The sequence below is a fragment of the Mustela nigripes genome, chromosome 1, assembly GCF_022355385.1.
Source record: "Mustela nigripes isolate SB6536 chromosome 1, MUSNIG.SB6536, whole genome shotgun sequence".
NCBI classification, from domain to species: domain Eukaryota; kingdom Metazoa; phylum Chordata; class Mammalia; order Carnivora; family Mustelidae; genus Mustela; species Mustela nigripes.
The window spans coordinates 172288117-172304877 of NC_081557.1; the positions used below are offsets into that span (position 1 = coordinate 172288117).

At 37.7% G+C, this 16761-nt stretch overlaps 1 protein-coding gene across 1 annotated transcript in view; it reads left to right on the plus strand.

Annotated features, from left to right (window-relative positions):
• Positions 1 to 16761, plus strand: part of ENPEP (glutamyl aminopeptidase) — an 83054-nt gene that overhangs the window by 35957 nt on the left and 30336 nt on the right. Inside the window, exons 8-11 of the mRNA XM_059377311.1 lie at positions 347 to 412; positions 5889 to 5954; positions 6083 to 6234; positions 16145 to 16224. Coding sequence (XP_059233294.1) covers positions 347 to 412; positions 5889 to 5954; positions 6083 to 6234; positions 16145 to 16224 — 364 coding nt within the window. The remainder of the gene's footprint in view (positions 1 to 346; positions 413 to 5888; positions 5955 to 6082; positions 6235 to 16144; positions 16225 to 16761) is intronic.

Genomic DNA, 16761 nt, shown 5'->3' on the forward strand with positions numbered 1-16761 from the left:
GAGTTTTCTAAGTGTTCTAACGTTTCTCTTTCATTAGAAAAGCCCCATCTGCTGGTTCATCTGGTGAAGTGCAGTAATTATTTAAACCTTAAGTCACTGAAATGATGGCCACTGTATCAATTTCTCTTTACCTTTTAGTTATTTTAGAGTTGGAGATATAGGGGATGTGCCAAGTCACATTTTTTATCCTAAAACTATGGAGTTATGGCCAAGTGATTAAGTAGGGTCATCTTGAAGACATAATCTCACAAATAAGATATTGCAATACTGGTCACAATCGCAATCCCTGGTGTTTGTTTCCTGCCTATCCTTTACTAGTTCAACCTGCCATTCTTTTCTACCACAGGGAGCGTCCATTCTGAGAATGCTTGAAGACTGGATAACACCAGAGAAATTTCAAAAAGGATGTCAGGTGTGATTTATTACTTTTAATAGTATTTTTTTATCACAATTTTTTTTTAAGATTTTATTTATTTATTTGTAAGAGAGAGAGAGAGTGAGAGCGAGCACAGGCAGACAGAGTGGAAGGCAGAGTCAGAGGGAGAAGCAGGCTCCCCGCGGAGCAAGGAGCCCAATGTGGGACTCGATCCCAGGACGCCGGAATCATGACCTGAGCCAAAGGCAGCTGCTTAACCAACTGAGCCACCCAGGTGTCCCACTACTTTTAATAGTATTAAACGTAAGCTACACTGATCAATGGCTGATGGATGACAAGATGTGGTTAATTAAGGACAACCCCCTTTTTACTTTTTCTCTCCTTAGGAGAGATTGAATAGCAAAACATGAGAAGGTGACTTCACACCCAGCTAAGTGCCTACAACGTCTCTTTAATTACCATTTAGCAGAAATTTCATGGAGAAGTTGAATGGATTATTTTAGATACTCTTTACACACATATTAGCTAAGTCTGCCATAATAAATACTATCAGCCTGGTCATTTAAACAAAGGAAATGTATTTTCTCATGGTTCTGGGGGCTGAGAAGTCTATGACCACATCCCCATAGATTCGCGTGTTGGAGAGGGCTGTCTCCCTGCCTTGCAGATGGCTGCCTCTTTGCTCTGTCCTGGAGTGAGCAAGAGACAGAGCTATCTGGTGTCTCTGATGAGAGAGACATCAATCCCCATGAGGATCCTACCCTCATGACTTCATCTAAACCAGATGCTGCAAACACCATCATATTGGAGATTAGAACTTCAATGTCTGAATTTCAGGGAACACAATTCAGTCCATGGCGACATGATATAAGAACTTAAACATATGTATAAAAGTCTTCCCTTCCAGTTTGTAAAAGGACTTCTTCCTTGTTGGATTTTAAAAAATGGCAAATATACACATTCCTATTATGATGGAGTCAACAGTGAATAAAGAGGGCCTGCTTCCTTTTAGAAACAGAAATGATAATAAATTTTCAAAAGCATTTCACACATCCCACTTAAGCTGATTACTCCAGGGGATATTTCAGTTTCAATTTCATTTTTCTAGCAAAACCTAAGCCAAGTCACTCGGTTTTTTTTTTTTTTTTTTTTTTTTTTTTACACTAAAGGAGTATTTTTTTTATTTTTAAATTTTTTTGCATATTCAAATTCTAATTTATTTTTCAAATGTAAATGGGAACACTAGAAGCCTCAAGATTTTTTTTAGTACACTGGAAAAGGTGCATTCAAGTCCTTTTGACATTTTTCTTTTTTAAAAATTTAATTTTTGTGTGTGTTCCAAAATTCCTTGTTTATTATTGTCAGTGTTGCTACAATCTGTCCCAGCAGAGGTCCTGTCTGCAGGTTGGCGCCATTGCAGCCTAGAGATGGAATAGTCTTCCTACTTCTTCCCTTCCATCTCCATCCTCTCTGCTGTGATGCCCCAGGTAGTCTGGCAGAGCAGTGGTGATGGCAGCCGGTCCAGAAAGCAGAAAACAGGTCAGAGCAGCACCTCGCCAACTTTCCCAAAGAATGCTAGTACTTCTTTTCAGTGTGATTCCCCAGGACAATGCCTACTCCCCATTCCTGCAAGTCTTCTTATGTGTCATCCAGCACTCTTTGGGCTCCCCCAAATGGAAACAGTCCCTTCCTACCCAATGCTGAAATTTCTAGGTGACTATGAAAGTAAGAAATAAGACCAGGACTTGGGAAATATTCAAGTACATCCATACATTTTAATCCTTTTGTCCATTAATCAAAAATTCTGTGTGGACACTGGCAGAAAGGGAAAAGCTATGTGCTATGTGCTTGTTCTTTGTGCACATTAGAACATCTTGTAACTTTCCCCTCAAATTGAAACACATATTTCATCATATCTTCTCTTACAGTGAGCACCTTCAGTGAGGAACTCGGTCTTCTATATCTTTGCATTATATTCCAGTATCTAGTAGAATGCAATATGCATGTTAGGCAATCCAAAAAGTGTTTCTGGATTGAATGAATGGTCTATAATAAATGTTATAAAATATAGAAAAAAACAAAAACAATTCTTTTTTGAAAATTCCATTTGCATAGTGTTCATTATAAATGAAACTGATCAGTAACACATTCTTAGAATCTTCAAAACTGACCTCAGATTAAATGATTTTTGTGGTAACTTCTAGAGATGTACCAACAGAGTCCTTAAAAGTGAATAGCTATGCTAATAACTCAGAAATACTCCCGTATTTCTGTTAGCTCAATATCTATGGTATAATTAATTAAAAAGCCACTAATGGTCTAAAACTAATATTTCTCAAGTGAAAACTGTCTTCCTCCATCCTATGACTACAGATGAAGCTAGAAACTGAACTAGAATGAACAGGTATTAATGTTTTTCATGCCATCATAGTGGCATGAAAATATAGTAAATAAATTTACCAAAACAACAACAACAACAAAAACACCCACTAAAACCCTCTCTTTTCCCCTACAATCTTCAATCACTAGCTCATATCTGAAAATAGTATAGGCCACACTTAATTGCTCTCAAACCAACTGGAACATTCCTTTCCTTCATTCAAGTATCCGAATAGTATCTCTCCTTGAGTTATCATCATGTTATGATTGCTGCCTCTAAGTCCCACAATCTGTGACACCATTCAAAAAACTTCCCTTGCAAATACTAACTTTCTGTCCAAAGTGACTCTTCATGAGTGAACTTGGTGTGGCAGAAAATCTGGAGATGGCCAGCTCTGTTCTCTTTCATGCTCATCCCCTTCCCCCAAACTCCATCTCAGACAACAAAGCAGGTGCAGAGTGCAGAAAGACAGGGTAAAACCATCACCTGGAAAATCTTTAGGGCTGTGCTTGTGCATAAAAAAATCATTCTAGAGGGTGCCTGGGTGGCTCAGTGGATTAAGCCTCTGCCTTCAACTCAGGTCATGGTCTCAGAGTCCTGGGATCAAACCTCATATCCCGTTCTCAGCTCAGCAGGGAGCCTGCTCCACTCCCACCCCCACCGCTTGCCTCTCTGCCTACTTGTGATCTCTCTCTCAAATACATAAATAAAATCTTTAAAAAATCATACTAGAAAATGGGGCATTTATAATAGTACACGGTCATAAAATCAAGCTGAGAAACATATCCATCCTTTCTTCTTCTCCTAGTATCAGCAGTATCCCTGATAGGACAGGAATGGCTTAGCTGGAATATGGGCCTTTCCCTTCCTGGGACACTAGTAACAGAAACAAGGCTCCTTTCCTTTTGTGCTTACCATCCCAATACCAATTAATGAGGGACTATTATTGGGGGGACCTAGGTCACCATAAAATTTTGAGCAATCATTCAAATGATTGTGATCATTCGAAGTGAAGAAAGAAATTTCTTAATAGAGACTATTCCGAAGTGCACTAATCTAGACAAAATAAAATTGATGTCTTTTAATATATTGTTTATATAAATGTCCATGTAGCCTGTACTTCAGGAGAAGCAAGAAACTACAGTTTAAAAAGCAATAATAATAACATCGCCACTGAAACCCGCAGAGACTGGTCCAGGAGTCGGAATTCGTTCAAGGTTACCACAGGAAACTCTCTTCACCCCTCTAGGCGCCAGTTTCCTACACCCCTAAAAATGTGATAGTTGCTTAGATAATATTTAAAATTCCTTCTAGTTCCCAGATTGCACGTTGTAAGCTCAAGACATTGTGAGTATACAAGTAAACTTCTCTACATTAATATTAAGATGCCACTACTTACTAGAAAGAATCACTAACGGGTAGTTATGGTTATAAGTAATTATTACTGTTATTAAGTATTCCATTATTTTATTTAGAATAAATGATTTGTGCAAGCTCTGGAACAAATACCTAAAATTGAATATTGAGTATGTGCCTTTCATGTCGTCTCCTTTCCTCTGCCTGCCCTCCAGTGGTAGTGCTGAGCAGTGAACTCATTGAAAGAACAAATACGAAGGCTGCTTTGCAAACTGGTCTCAACCCTCATCCAGGCTTCTTGGAGCAGTACTGTTAATACTCTTTTATCTCTCTGTGCCTGAAAAGAAAAGAATTTAGAAGCCGATGTGACTAAGGCACAGTGACTCCTGAAAATTATAGCAACTTAGAGTGAAGATGTCTGGTGCAAAGTCAACCACTGGTTATTTTCTTTGAAGCTCAAGGAACACTTAAGAAGGTTCATTTCTATCAAAGATGTCCATATTTTAAAGGGACAATTCTTGAGAACAACAAAGGCGTAATATGGCAGGAACTTTGGACGGTTTCCTGGAGAACCACAGTTATGAGAGTAGGGGAAAACTGAGAATTTTCTTTAGGGACACACCACATTATATCTGAGATATTGTGTATATATATATATATATATATATATATATACAGAGAGAGAGAGAGGGAGAGAGAGAGAGAGAGATTGTGATATTGATATACAGAGATATTGACTGCTACCTGCAGGCCAAATCTGGTCCAACACCCATTTTTTGTAAGGTCTGCAAATAAAATTGCTTTTACAATTTTGAAAGATTGGAAATTCAGAAGAAGAATATTTCATGACACCTGAAAGTTATATGAAATTCAGATACCAGAGTGCATAAATGTTTTATTGGAAGACAGCTATGGTCATTCATTTACATATCATCTATGGTTAATTTTGTGTTACAGAGGCAGAGTTGAGTAGATACGACAGACACTATAAAGCCCCCCAAACTTATATCTTTACAATGCAGCTTTCTACAGAAAAAGTTTGCTGAGCCCTGCCTTAGAGCCAAGCTTACCTGTTTTATCTTTGCAAATTGCCTTGCTCATGTGTGATGGGGGTCATGTAGGGTCTGAGATGAGAAAACACCACTGCAGAAGAAGGTGGAGTATGTAGTCAGTAGGGCTACAGTGGTTAACAACACTAAGTGAAGATCGTAGAATTACAGATCTCTCTTCATATTGGATGACAAATGTGTGGATTGTTGACTGTTTGCTGAACACTTGACTGACCTTAAGTATCTTCTATTTCTTCTGAAAAAAAATTAAACCTTTCTTCTCCTTTCCACAATTCCATTAGATTTTAAAAAGAACAAGCTATATCATTAATAAGGAAAAAATGTTTGTGCTTTACAAATACATTATTTGTATAATGTTTTCATAGGTTACAAAATGTTTTCATAAAATATATCATTTTATTTTAGGTACACTTGCCATATTGTACATTAGAATGAGATATATCTAAGGATTCAGCTCATGTGGTAGAAGTATGAGGAAAGCATACATTGACTTCTTTTTAAAATTTTTTAAAAATTTATTTATTTGAGAATGAGAGAGTGTGTGAGTGAGAGGGAGAAGCAGACTCTCCACTGAGCAGAGAGCCCAACAAGGGGCTCGATCCCCGGACGCTGAGATGATGACCTGAGCAGAAGGCATATGCTTCACTGAGTCACCCAGGTGCCCCCTACGCTGACTTCTAAAATACTTGTTCTCTTTCACGTACAGATTTACTTGTCAAAATACAAGTTCAGCAATGCAAAAACTGAAGATTTTTGGGGAGCACTTGAAGAGGTAAGGAATGTATTCCAATTGTTTCTTTGTCTGATTAACAAATGATTTATCAGTCATTTCTTTATCTGACTATTCTACATTTTATTCCTCTAATTTACTAATTATTCCTTATGTTCCTTAAATATCAGGCAAGTAATCTACCAGTGAAAGAAGTAATGGATACGTGGACCAAACAGATGGGCTATCCTGTACTTAATGTCAAAGATATGAGGAACATCACACAGAAACGCTTTCTGTTGGACTCAAAAGCTAATCCTTCTGAGCCACATTCAGATCTTGGGTAAGGATCTATAAAGCATTTCAAGAAAAAAGCAGAAATTTGATGGGAATGCTGGCTGTTTGGTTGGATCATGCTCTTCAGTATATGATTTATGTGTGATAATATAAAAGCACAGTGTCTTTAGGAAGCAAAAGCATTCAAAGATATCTCCATGGTCTCCAACTTCAAAATGGTGGACTGAGCACATGCATCCAGGTCCTGTCCTTCCCAGAAATCACTGAAAAAAAAACAAAAAAAACAAAACAGAAGTGCTAAAAGAAATAAACTCATAAAGGAAAGAAAAGAGGAGGGGCAAGATACATCATAGAATTCTAGAAGATAGGCCAGAAGGAGAAATATTGGTAGAAAACAAATAACGGTAGATGCAGCCAGATAAAAAGGGACTTGCGGTAGAAGTAGAAGTAGCTTCCCTCTCCCTGGGCAGGCTCTGGGCTCACTGTCAGCATGAAGAGTGGAGCGTGGGAGTGAGAAGTGAGGCTGAAAACAGGGCAATTAATTTGAAGTCTAGACTCAGGACAATTGTGCCAGTTAGACACACCCCCATTCCATTTCCCCTTCATCTACTGCTATCCTTCCCTGTTGAGAGCTCTCAGAGGTCTGCCAGAAGTCTGGCAATGACCCAAGGCAAAATCCAAAGGCTCTTTCCCTCCCCCTAAATAAATTGACTAAAACAGTAGAGGAGAGCTAAGGATTTTCACTTGGTTAGGATGCCCAGAGTAAAGCTTTCCTCCTCATGGCATTTGTGGGACGGATGGGCTAGAGCTGCCAGCTCCCCTTATACATACACAGAGCTCCCAGTCAGACTTCCTATTCAGAGGAAGAGTCTGTTTCAAAAATACACCTCACCTCTCAACAGCAGAGGGGTTAACTACAAGATACCAAAAGTAATTAATTTAGTCCTTCTTTCTGAAATATGGGTGGACCATTAAGATCACATGACATATTAAAAAATATAAAGGGTAAAATCCTAAAAATGTAAAAGGTAAAATCCTACTTGAATAAACAAAAAAACCAATTGGAGAAATAGAAAATAAATTTATGAAATAATTTTGGAGATCAAAGAAGCTATTAACACCCATTTACTATGAGCAGAATTTCTTTGGAAAAAACAAACTTAAAATACAGAATTGCTCTGGAAGTTTAAATTTTTGGTTATCAAATAATTATTTGACCAAGTAGAAATAAATTTGGGGAACTGTCTCAAATTAGAGGGCAAACACATAGAACTGACAAATGTGAAAGAAGATAAATAGGCAATGTCCAGTACTCAACTAAGAGATGTCTCTCAAAAGAGAAAGCAGAGAAACCTGAGAGGCAGATCATATCAAAGAAATGATAAAGGACACAGGGATTCTGAATAAAAGGCCCCATAGACTACACAGTACAAAAAAGGAAAATACATATATATATATATATATATATATATATATATATATATACACTTAGCTACACCTTCAGAAATGTTACAGTCATCCAAAATAGTTGAAGAAAAAATATTTTCAGCCTCCACTTCCCTACTCAAACTAAACCAAATGTAAAAGCACAGCAAAGATGTTTTCAGTCACAGAGCCCCAGAAAATGCTTTCCACACAGCACTTCTTAGAAGTGACTACGGGAGAAGAAAGAGGAAAAATATGGGTAAATAAAAAAAAAAAAAAAAAAGAGGAAGACATGGACCCAGGAAACAATGCATCCAACCAAGGAAAACCATGAGAGAAAATATTGGCCTTTAGTGAGCCAGGGGGCTCCCAGTGCCATGCGTATGAGCCCGATGAGTGGGCTCAGGTAGGTGATGGTCAGCAAAAAGCAAGTAGGGTTGAGAGAATGAAAAAACCTGAGGAGCTAGTGAAGGCCCATCAGTTAAGTCAACTATAAAGGAGAAAATCAGAGAAAACAAATTAAGGCTGTATGTAAAAATTGTGATCCAAAAATATAAACCAGGTAGAATAATTTTATGCCATTGCTAAATACAAGAAAAAGGAGTCCATTTGACCCCTATGTTAGGGAGTTAGGGTACATTTTTATTGAAATGACTCAGGGGGCCATGGAATCAGCCGGTAGAAAAGGAAATGGAACTCCAACACACTTCCTGGCCAGCAATATGTATACAAGAGTATGATTTCATAAGCGTTGCTTACTGGCTTTTAACTTGTATAATCAGGGATGAATAAGGTAAAAATCTGTTACAGAGGCAGAGACGATTGCAAATAGAAGCAGTCTTAACACTGTAAGAAGAAAAAAAGCTGGCGGAAGAAAGGAGGTGGAAGAGGGAGGGGAGGTGGCAGGTCGGGCTGGTACTAACTCAGTGGTGTGCTGGGCTGACCCTCATCCCACCTCCCAGCCTCATGCTGGCAGTTTGAAATCGATCATATGGTGAGTTCATGGAAACCAGCAAATACTGTGTTCGGTTCCACCCGCCCCCCGCCCAGAGCCCACTGTTAAGTATTTACCAGCACTCCACAGGATAGCCTACAGTTTCTCCTCCCTGTAAAATAGGGATAAAATCTCCTGTTTTACAGTTAGGAGAGAAGAGCAATACTAAAATTTATGAGACAGGAAATGATAGCTTGAGTACATAATTGAAAGGAATAATTATAACCTATAGAAAAGTAATAATCATTTTGCTTTCTTAAATTTTGACTGTTAATGGGAGAATGGAAAAGAAATTAGTATAAGAAAACTAAATCACCCCATCTCATGGATGAGTTAACAGATCCTATCTGGGGCAAAAAAATAAAATAAAATAAAAACATTTAGAGTTACAGAATTAGCCATCAGGGGAATTGAATCCACAAGTATTTTTTAAAATATGATGCTTCTAAGAGAGGAGCTGGCCTGTAGGAAGGGTGCAAAAGGAGACTGGCTTTTCAATAGCAGTCTTTCCAGTTTGTTGTTTTTTTGGTTTTTTTTTTAAGATTTTATTTATTTATTTGAGAGAGAGAGAGAGGGAGTGCAAGCAGGGGAAGACGCAGAGGGAGAGAGAGAAGCAGATTCCCTGCTGAGCTGGGAACCCAGACATGGGCCTCAATCCCAGGACCTGGAGATTGTGACCTGAGCCAAAGACAGATGCCTAACCACCTGAGCCACCCAGGTACCCCAGTCTTCCTAGTTTTTGATGAGATGTTTCTATTTATAAATTGCACAAATGAAATTCTGATTATTTAAACAGCAATTATAAGCTCAATCACTCAAATTGTCTTGCTAATAGCATTTATAAGAAACTTCTAAACATCACCACTTAAAATTTTATTAAATCCCATTTAGAATTTCAAAATACAAACAGCTAAAGATACAGATTTATAAACTGAATTTTAAAATATTTTTTAATGTTTTTAAATAATTGATTAAAAAGTTTTTTTAACTAATAAAAATGTTTTTATGAATCTAACAAATTAAAATTTATGGATTATATCAACTTCTTGGGCATTTTTAGCATATTGAGAATCAAACCTTTAATTTTACAAACTCAGACTTCTCTAGACATTTAAATATGACTACTGAGTTAAGGAATCTTAAGAATTTCAGTTAAAATTATAAATACAATGCCATTTCCCTCTAATTTGCCAGAATTTTTTCCTTTTTTTAAAAATTTAAGTTCAATTAGCCAACACATAGTACATCATTGCTGTTTGCAATAGTGTTGAATGATTCATTAGTTGCATAATTTGCCAGATTTGTAAAAATGTTTCAAATATTGTAAAAGCTGATGAAACACGTGCAACACAGTCCACGATTTCAACTGATCACACTTAGTGTGAATATAGTTTGTACAGAAAGTCTCAATATTATATCCATTTCTGTATGACTAGTTAATTTTGTATGCATTTCTGGGGTGCCAATCACTGCCAACAGAAGAGAAGGAAATCAGGATCTCAGGACCTCTGGTATGGGGCTGGCCACAAAAACCTGGGTAAACCACTTTGGGGGTATCATCTCAGCCCCCCATTGCACAGATGAGCCTCCATCTACACAGGATCCTGGCTAAATGGGAACAACATAGGATGTGTGGCACTAGTCCCCCGGGTAATGTTTCAGTTTCACCCTTGCCAATTTTTTTTTCCAGTCTTATTGAGAAATAATTGACAAGCATCATGTATAAGTTTAAGGCATACAACATGATGATTTGATTTAGGTATATTGTGAAATGATTCCCACAATAGGTTCAACTAATACCCATCACCCATGCCAGTTTTAATGGTCTTTTCTTTCAACTTCTGAATACTTGGTTTGGTAGAGAGACTTTGGCACCCATGGCCACTTCCAGTGATATCTAATCTCTACCACCCAATTTCCAGTGAAAAGGCCCTTTGCCCTCTTTATCTCCTTACTAATAGTCTCAGTGATCTTATTATATAGTGTGTGTGTGTGTGTGTGTGTGTGTGTGTGTGTGTATGTGTGTGTATCATCACAAGACCAATTATTTGGTAGCAATTAAGATAAGAAAAGGAAGGACAATTATAGGGTATGACAAAGGTTTCCCAGAATATCTATAAGCTGGTTCTTTTAGAGTTACTGTTTTGTTTGGCAAATTAAGATTGGCCAAATTTAATACTGCTGGAGACTTCAGATATTAAAACTCAAAAATATTTCTCTCTTGTGAAACAAGCTTTCCTTGGGGAGTTTCACAATGATTACGCTCTCCCCCCGTATGTGCCCATTGATACACTGAGCCTGGTTAATGGGCGTGTTGGGGGTGAGCTTGAGGAGGGTAGGCCAAGGAAGGCGTTCTTTCTTAAAGAAGTGAGATGTAAGCTGAGTAGATTGATACGAAGGGACCACCATGGCGGCGGCGGTGGTGTTCAAAACAGAAACTACATGTATGAAGGCTCCAGAGTTTAAAAAATAGCAGTACCCATAAAATATGCAACTTACTGAGGATTTACTAAGTAGCTGGCAAACTGTAAGCACTTTGGAGCATTTTATTATAACAGGTGTGGAAATGGAGAAGTAACTGGAAATGATGAAATAATTGATTCAAGGTTACACAGACTGTAGGTGATGGCACTTTGGTTTGAACACAGGCATTCTGGCTGTGAGAAGCTGAACAGCAGAGACGCACGGGCCCAGCAGTGAGAGAGGAAGCAGGGGCTGGGCGTGCACACCGTGTTCACGATTTTGCACAATAGTGTGCAAATTCGAGGACTTCAAAGAGAGACTTGGCAGGCTCACCTTTACATTTTTCCAAGTTCTCCTCTGGCTGCATTAGAGAGAGGAGGTGAGAGGAGGGGCAAGAGTGGGAGCAGGGAGGCCAGTTACTATGGTAACTGTAGTGAATGACTCACGCAAGAGGTGAGACAGAGGATGGGGTCTGCCTAAGGAGAGGAGGAGAGTGGCCCTGAGCTGAAGGGGTGTGGCAGGTGTTCCAAAGATGAGGTTGAGCTCAAATTTCTCGCTAAAAAACAAACGATATGCAGGGAACTGCACTGAATGAATTTGCAGATAAATATCTCACTTTAGAAAATCGTTCTCATCTTGTTCTATAGTGGCCATAGCCAAATTATTAGAGAAAGTTCTTTAGAGAACGTTGTCATATGTACTCTATATGGTGAGTAACACAACCTGTTTCCCGGCTTCCGATTCGGGGCTTTGAAAATTAAGTCACACTAATAGCACACTCGGGTGTTTCCAATGATTCAAACTACCAGAATTCAAACTTCCTGTCCAAGACATCAGAGAATGGAGAGCACTCAGAATTATTAAATTAGCTACTTTCAAGATACTGGTTGGTACCTGAGCAGGAAGAACGTCAAGAAAGCCAGGGTGCTCCCCTTGTTACAACCTCTTCTGGAAACATCAGACACTCAGCTCCCCCACAGCAAATGACCTTCATATGAACTGGGTATCTTGCTGTATGCAAATATTGAAAATTAATAGTTCATGCCAAAACAAAGGAAATTTGAGTTCCTACACCAAATGAGATCAGTCAGGGAGTGCCTCTAATACTTATCTTCTCTTTATTTTGGAAAGGAAAGATTATGATAGAAGAGCTTTGTTTTCATTCTTTCCTCTTCATAATATATGAATGAACTGAAACCCTCGATCTTGGGTGAGAATTAAAAAAATCCATATAATAATTTGTGTGATCATTCTATTAACTATAAACTGTTTATTTTATAGTTACTGTTTTATGTTCTAGCAGATTAGATTGGCCATATTTAATACTGCTATTTAGTAGCCTCTAGATATTAAAATTAAAAATATTTCTCTGAGAAACAAACTTAAATCTTCATAGTAATTTTTCCCTTCTGTCATATGTATCCACTGATTTGTTAAACCAAAGACATACCAAACACTATTTTTAAACTGGTGGGATTGCATTTTTTAAACTACTTCTTGGTTATGCATTCCCCTTCACACAAATAAAAAAATTTATTACCAAGCAAATGAAAATTATCAGGTCTTCACTTTTTAAGTTATAACAAATCTTTAAATTGTACTCATCAAGATTTAGAACATGGAACTATATAACATTTATACTTTTCCTCTAGCATTTTCTTTAGTTTTTATCTTCAGATACCATTTTTATTTTATTTAGATTCAATACATGATTTTTTAAAAATTTTTATTTATTTGACAGAGAGAGACATAGTGAGAGAGGGAATACAGGCACGGGGAGTGAGAGAGGGAGAAGCAGGCTTTCTGCCAAGCAGGGAGTCTGATACGGGGCTCCATCCCATGATGCTGGGATCATGACCTGAGCCGAAGGCAGAGGCTTAACCCACTGAGCCACCCAGGCGCCCCTCAATACATGATTTTTAATGATCACTTACCATAAAGTCAATCTATTTGCTCCATTTTTATTAAAAAAAAAGTTATATATGCATAGAAAAATAAGCCCAGAAAACATGTGCTATCCTGTTGAGAACATCTGTTAAAAATCTAGAGCAGCTCCTGAACAAATAAGAGAGAAAACATTATATCAAAAGTGATCCTTCATGATTTTTTACTTGATTGAAAACCTAGATCATAACACATGCCCTAATGACCCCAGAAAGGAATTAGCCCTTTCTCCAACCCTAATGTTAACCCACTCTCTCTCTAGGTATATTTCTGTCTGGTGGGAAATGTGGTTGATTAAGTTGTACTATGAACTCAATGGCCTCCTCCTTCTTCTCACTGCTTAAATATTCCAAGATTAGGGAATTCTTACAGACCACAAACTTTGTACAATGCAAATGGCCCACACGTGTTGTAAGTTATTGTTTCAACAGTGTGGTCTCAACCATCTGGTAGAAATAAACAGATTTTGGGTGCCTGGGTAGCTCAATTGATTAAGCGACTGCCTTTGGCTCAGGTCATGATTCTGGAGTCCTGGGATTGAGTCATTGGGCTCCCAGCTCTGTAGGGAGTCTACTACTCCCTCTGACCTTCTCCCTCTCATATTTTCTCTCACTCTCTCTCTCAAATAAATAAATACTTAAAAAAAAATTTCTTGTCTCCATTGGGGGGAATTCCCTATCAGGGACATGTCTTCAGGAATCCACTCAACGTAGACGGGGGAAAAGGAGAGTAGGCGAGTTATTTTGGGGACAATCAAAGTCAATTTCTTTAGTGAAAATTATGTTGACCATATTTAATACCACCAGAGTTCATTGGAGTGTTAGATACAAAAAACTGGATTCTGCCTTTAAAAATGAAATCTGGTCCTCCTAAATTTTAGGTAACATATACAAGACTCTCTCGCTCCATTTATGTAATTTCCATTTATTGATATTTTGTACTCAAATCTATTATTTTACTCACATTAGATTAGATCCTATAAGGCATTCTAAACTTAGGAAATTATATAGCCGCAACCCTTGATCCTTTTAGTCTTACGATCCCTTCAGACTTCAGAGAATATTTTTTTTTAAACATAACTTAGTAGTATATCTTATGTCCACTTTTAGGCAGAGTGTAGTCCCAGAGACCGTGTTTTACGGGGGAATGGTCAAAATATGAAATCCTGGCTGTGCACAGAGGACATCCAGACATTTGCGTGCTCTGTCCTTTCAGTCAGGTCAGCATTGGAGGAATGTAGAGAAGGGAAGAAATGTTAGTTTATGTGCCATTACCAAAGCAAAAGAACAGTGAAAGAGTGAAATATATAGGTAGGATAGGACCTTTAAAAGTGCTTGTTTGTCCGTTGAGAAGCTGCAAAGGATCACTCTTAGGTCAGCTTCCCTAAAAGCGGATTATGAAGTGATGATTCAGGTGAAAGCTACTCACCAGGAAGTGTTTTTAAGGGGATTGGGATGTGGGGTATCAGGCAGCAGAGTGCAATATTGAGTCCAGTCGAGCGAGCTGGGGCTGTGGAGGGTACCTGTCCAGGGGGAGGCTCTGGAGACAGTACTGTAGAGTGCTCCTGACAAATGGGGCAAGGAAGATTCTCCTGCCCTTCCATCATTGGCCTTTAAGGGGTGCATCCAAGAATGTAAAAGCTAAGGAACTTCTGGCTTTCCTTGCTTGGGCAGCTAGAGGGCAGTCCTCTGACTGAGAGACCCAGATTAGCTGTCCTCAAGGAGAGCACACTGGAGTTTGGAGTTTAGAAAAATGACAAAGAGATTCAAGGGGATAAGACTGGATCACTGACAATGCTTGCAACATGACCCAAGAAACAATGTATATATTGGTTTTATAGAATTTAGAGCCAAAATCATTCCATCAGCAATACAATCCTCAAAGAAATCTACTAACTCAATCTTATAAAACATTTCAATCCAGTTAAAAAACAAAGGATTACGTCTTTTGTGTAGATGGCAAAATGTGTTCTCCCCATGGGGGCTCAGTCGGTTGAGCTTCTGACTCTTGATTTTGGCTCAGGTCCTGATCTCAGGGTCCCGGGATTGAGCCAGCAGCAGGCTCCTTTGTTCAGCCGGGAGTCTGCTTGTCTCCCTCTCCCTCTGCCCCTCTCTCCACTCAAGCGTGCACTCTCTCTTTCTGAAATAAATAAATAAATCTTTTAAAAAAATGTATTCTCCCTGAATTACATAAATTTTTATTATATCTTGAAAAGGAGAAATATCATCCCCCATTCTCTGTTGGGGGCTTGAATGATCACAGATGACAAAAAACAAGGCAAACTTTGAATTGAAACCTGAATCTAAACACGGATTCATCTTCTTTCTAGGTCTCTTGTATTTTCTGATTGATAGTACATGATATGAGAACAGTCAAAACAATTTAAGACCTCTTTCATGAGGTTTCAAGACTAAAATATTAAGTATATATTGTACCAAAGTACAAAGCTAACCACCTCTCCCTGCTCCACAAGAAAATACTAAGTAGCTAATGAGAACACTAAAAAAAAAACAAAAAACAAAAAACAAAAAACAAAACAATTACAAACAAATGCGAAACATGCTTATCTGATGATTTTTTCCTTTGCAGCACACCTGACTCACATGCTGCAAAACAGGGGATAGGGAAAGAACATGAGAATCTTTAAGGGATGGATGGTGGTGGTGTAATTTAAGTCTTGACATAATTCCTAAAATGGGTTATCCCCTGCACGGTGTTTTAAGATTGTCTTCTGAATTTGAAAAATGGTTTGTGTTCCTTGACAGAAACTAAGCATATTAGAATATGTGCAAGTATGTGTGTGAAAGCTCAATGTTATCATGTAACGTCTTACATTTATGAGGCATCTTTTTTGAAAGTCCCAAGGCATTTCATTGAAATAATTTTCATGCCTAGCTGGTTTGTTGATACAAAGTTCCAAATTTTTGAGAATTATAGAAATTGAAAGTAGTTATATGGCCTATTTTCATCACTAAAGGGTATTATATTAACTATTAACTGTATCCTATATACTGGATGATCATTTATGAGGAAAACATGCTTGTCTATTGCTTTTTAAGTATTTTTACTTTGGAAAATTTTTTTTGTTTTTTACTAATAAAAGTTAAATTTTTCTCTTAAAAAATTTTAGTTACACATGGAATATTCCAGTTAAATGGACTGAAGATAATGTATCAAGTATTACATTCTACAACAGGTCAGAAACAGGAGGTAAATGTCATCAATTGATTTATTATTTCTTCTTTTGAATTAATGTACCACATTAAACTAATGTAAAGTGTAAAGAAACAACACTGAAGCTGGAACTTATGATATACATTAAAGCTAAAAGAGACCTCTTAAGTAATCTTCAAATGAATTCAAGCCCTTATCTACAAGGGGAAATTTTCTACCTTGAGATACTCTTTTTAATGATTTACCATGACTGACACAATTAACAAATACCATATCCAAAGAAGGGTCACACACCCAACCATTGGATGATAGATGTGTAAGTTTTCTCTTTTTCTTTTCCCCTTCTTCATTTCTTCCCTCCTTTCCTTTTTTTCTTTCTTCTACTTTTTTTTTTCTTTGTATCACAGAAGTAAATCATGGAATTTCTTAAAATGTTACGTGACAAGCCTGGTTTCTTAAAATGCTGACATTAAATTAGACCTATCATTTTTCCAATTCAGTTTGACATTAGAATCTTGAATGATTCCAAATTATCTTTTCTAAGTTGTAAATTGTCCCCAGTAGCTCAAGGCA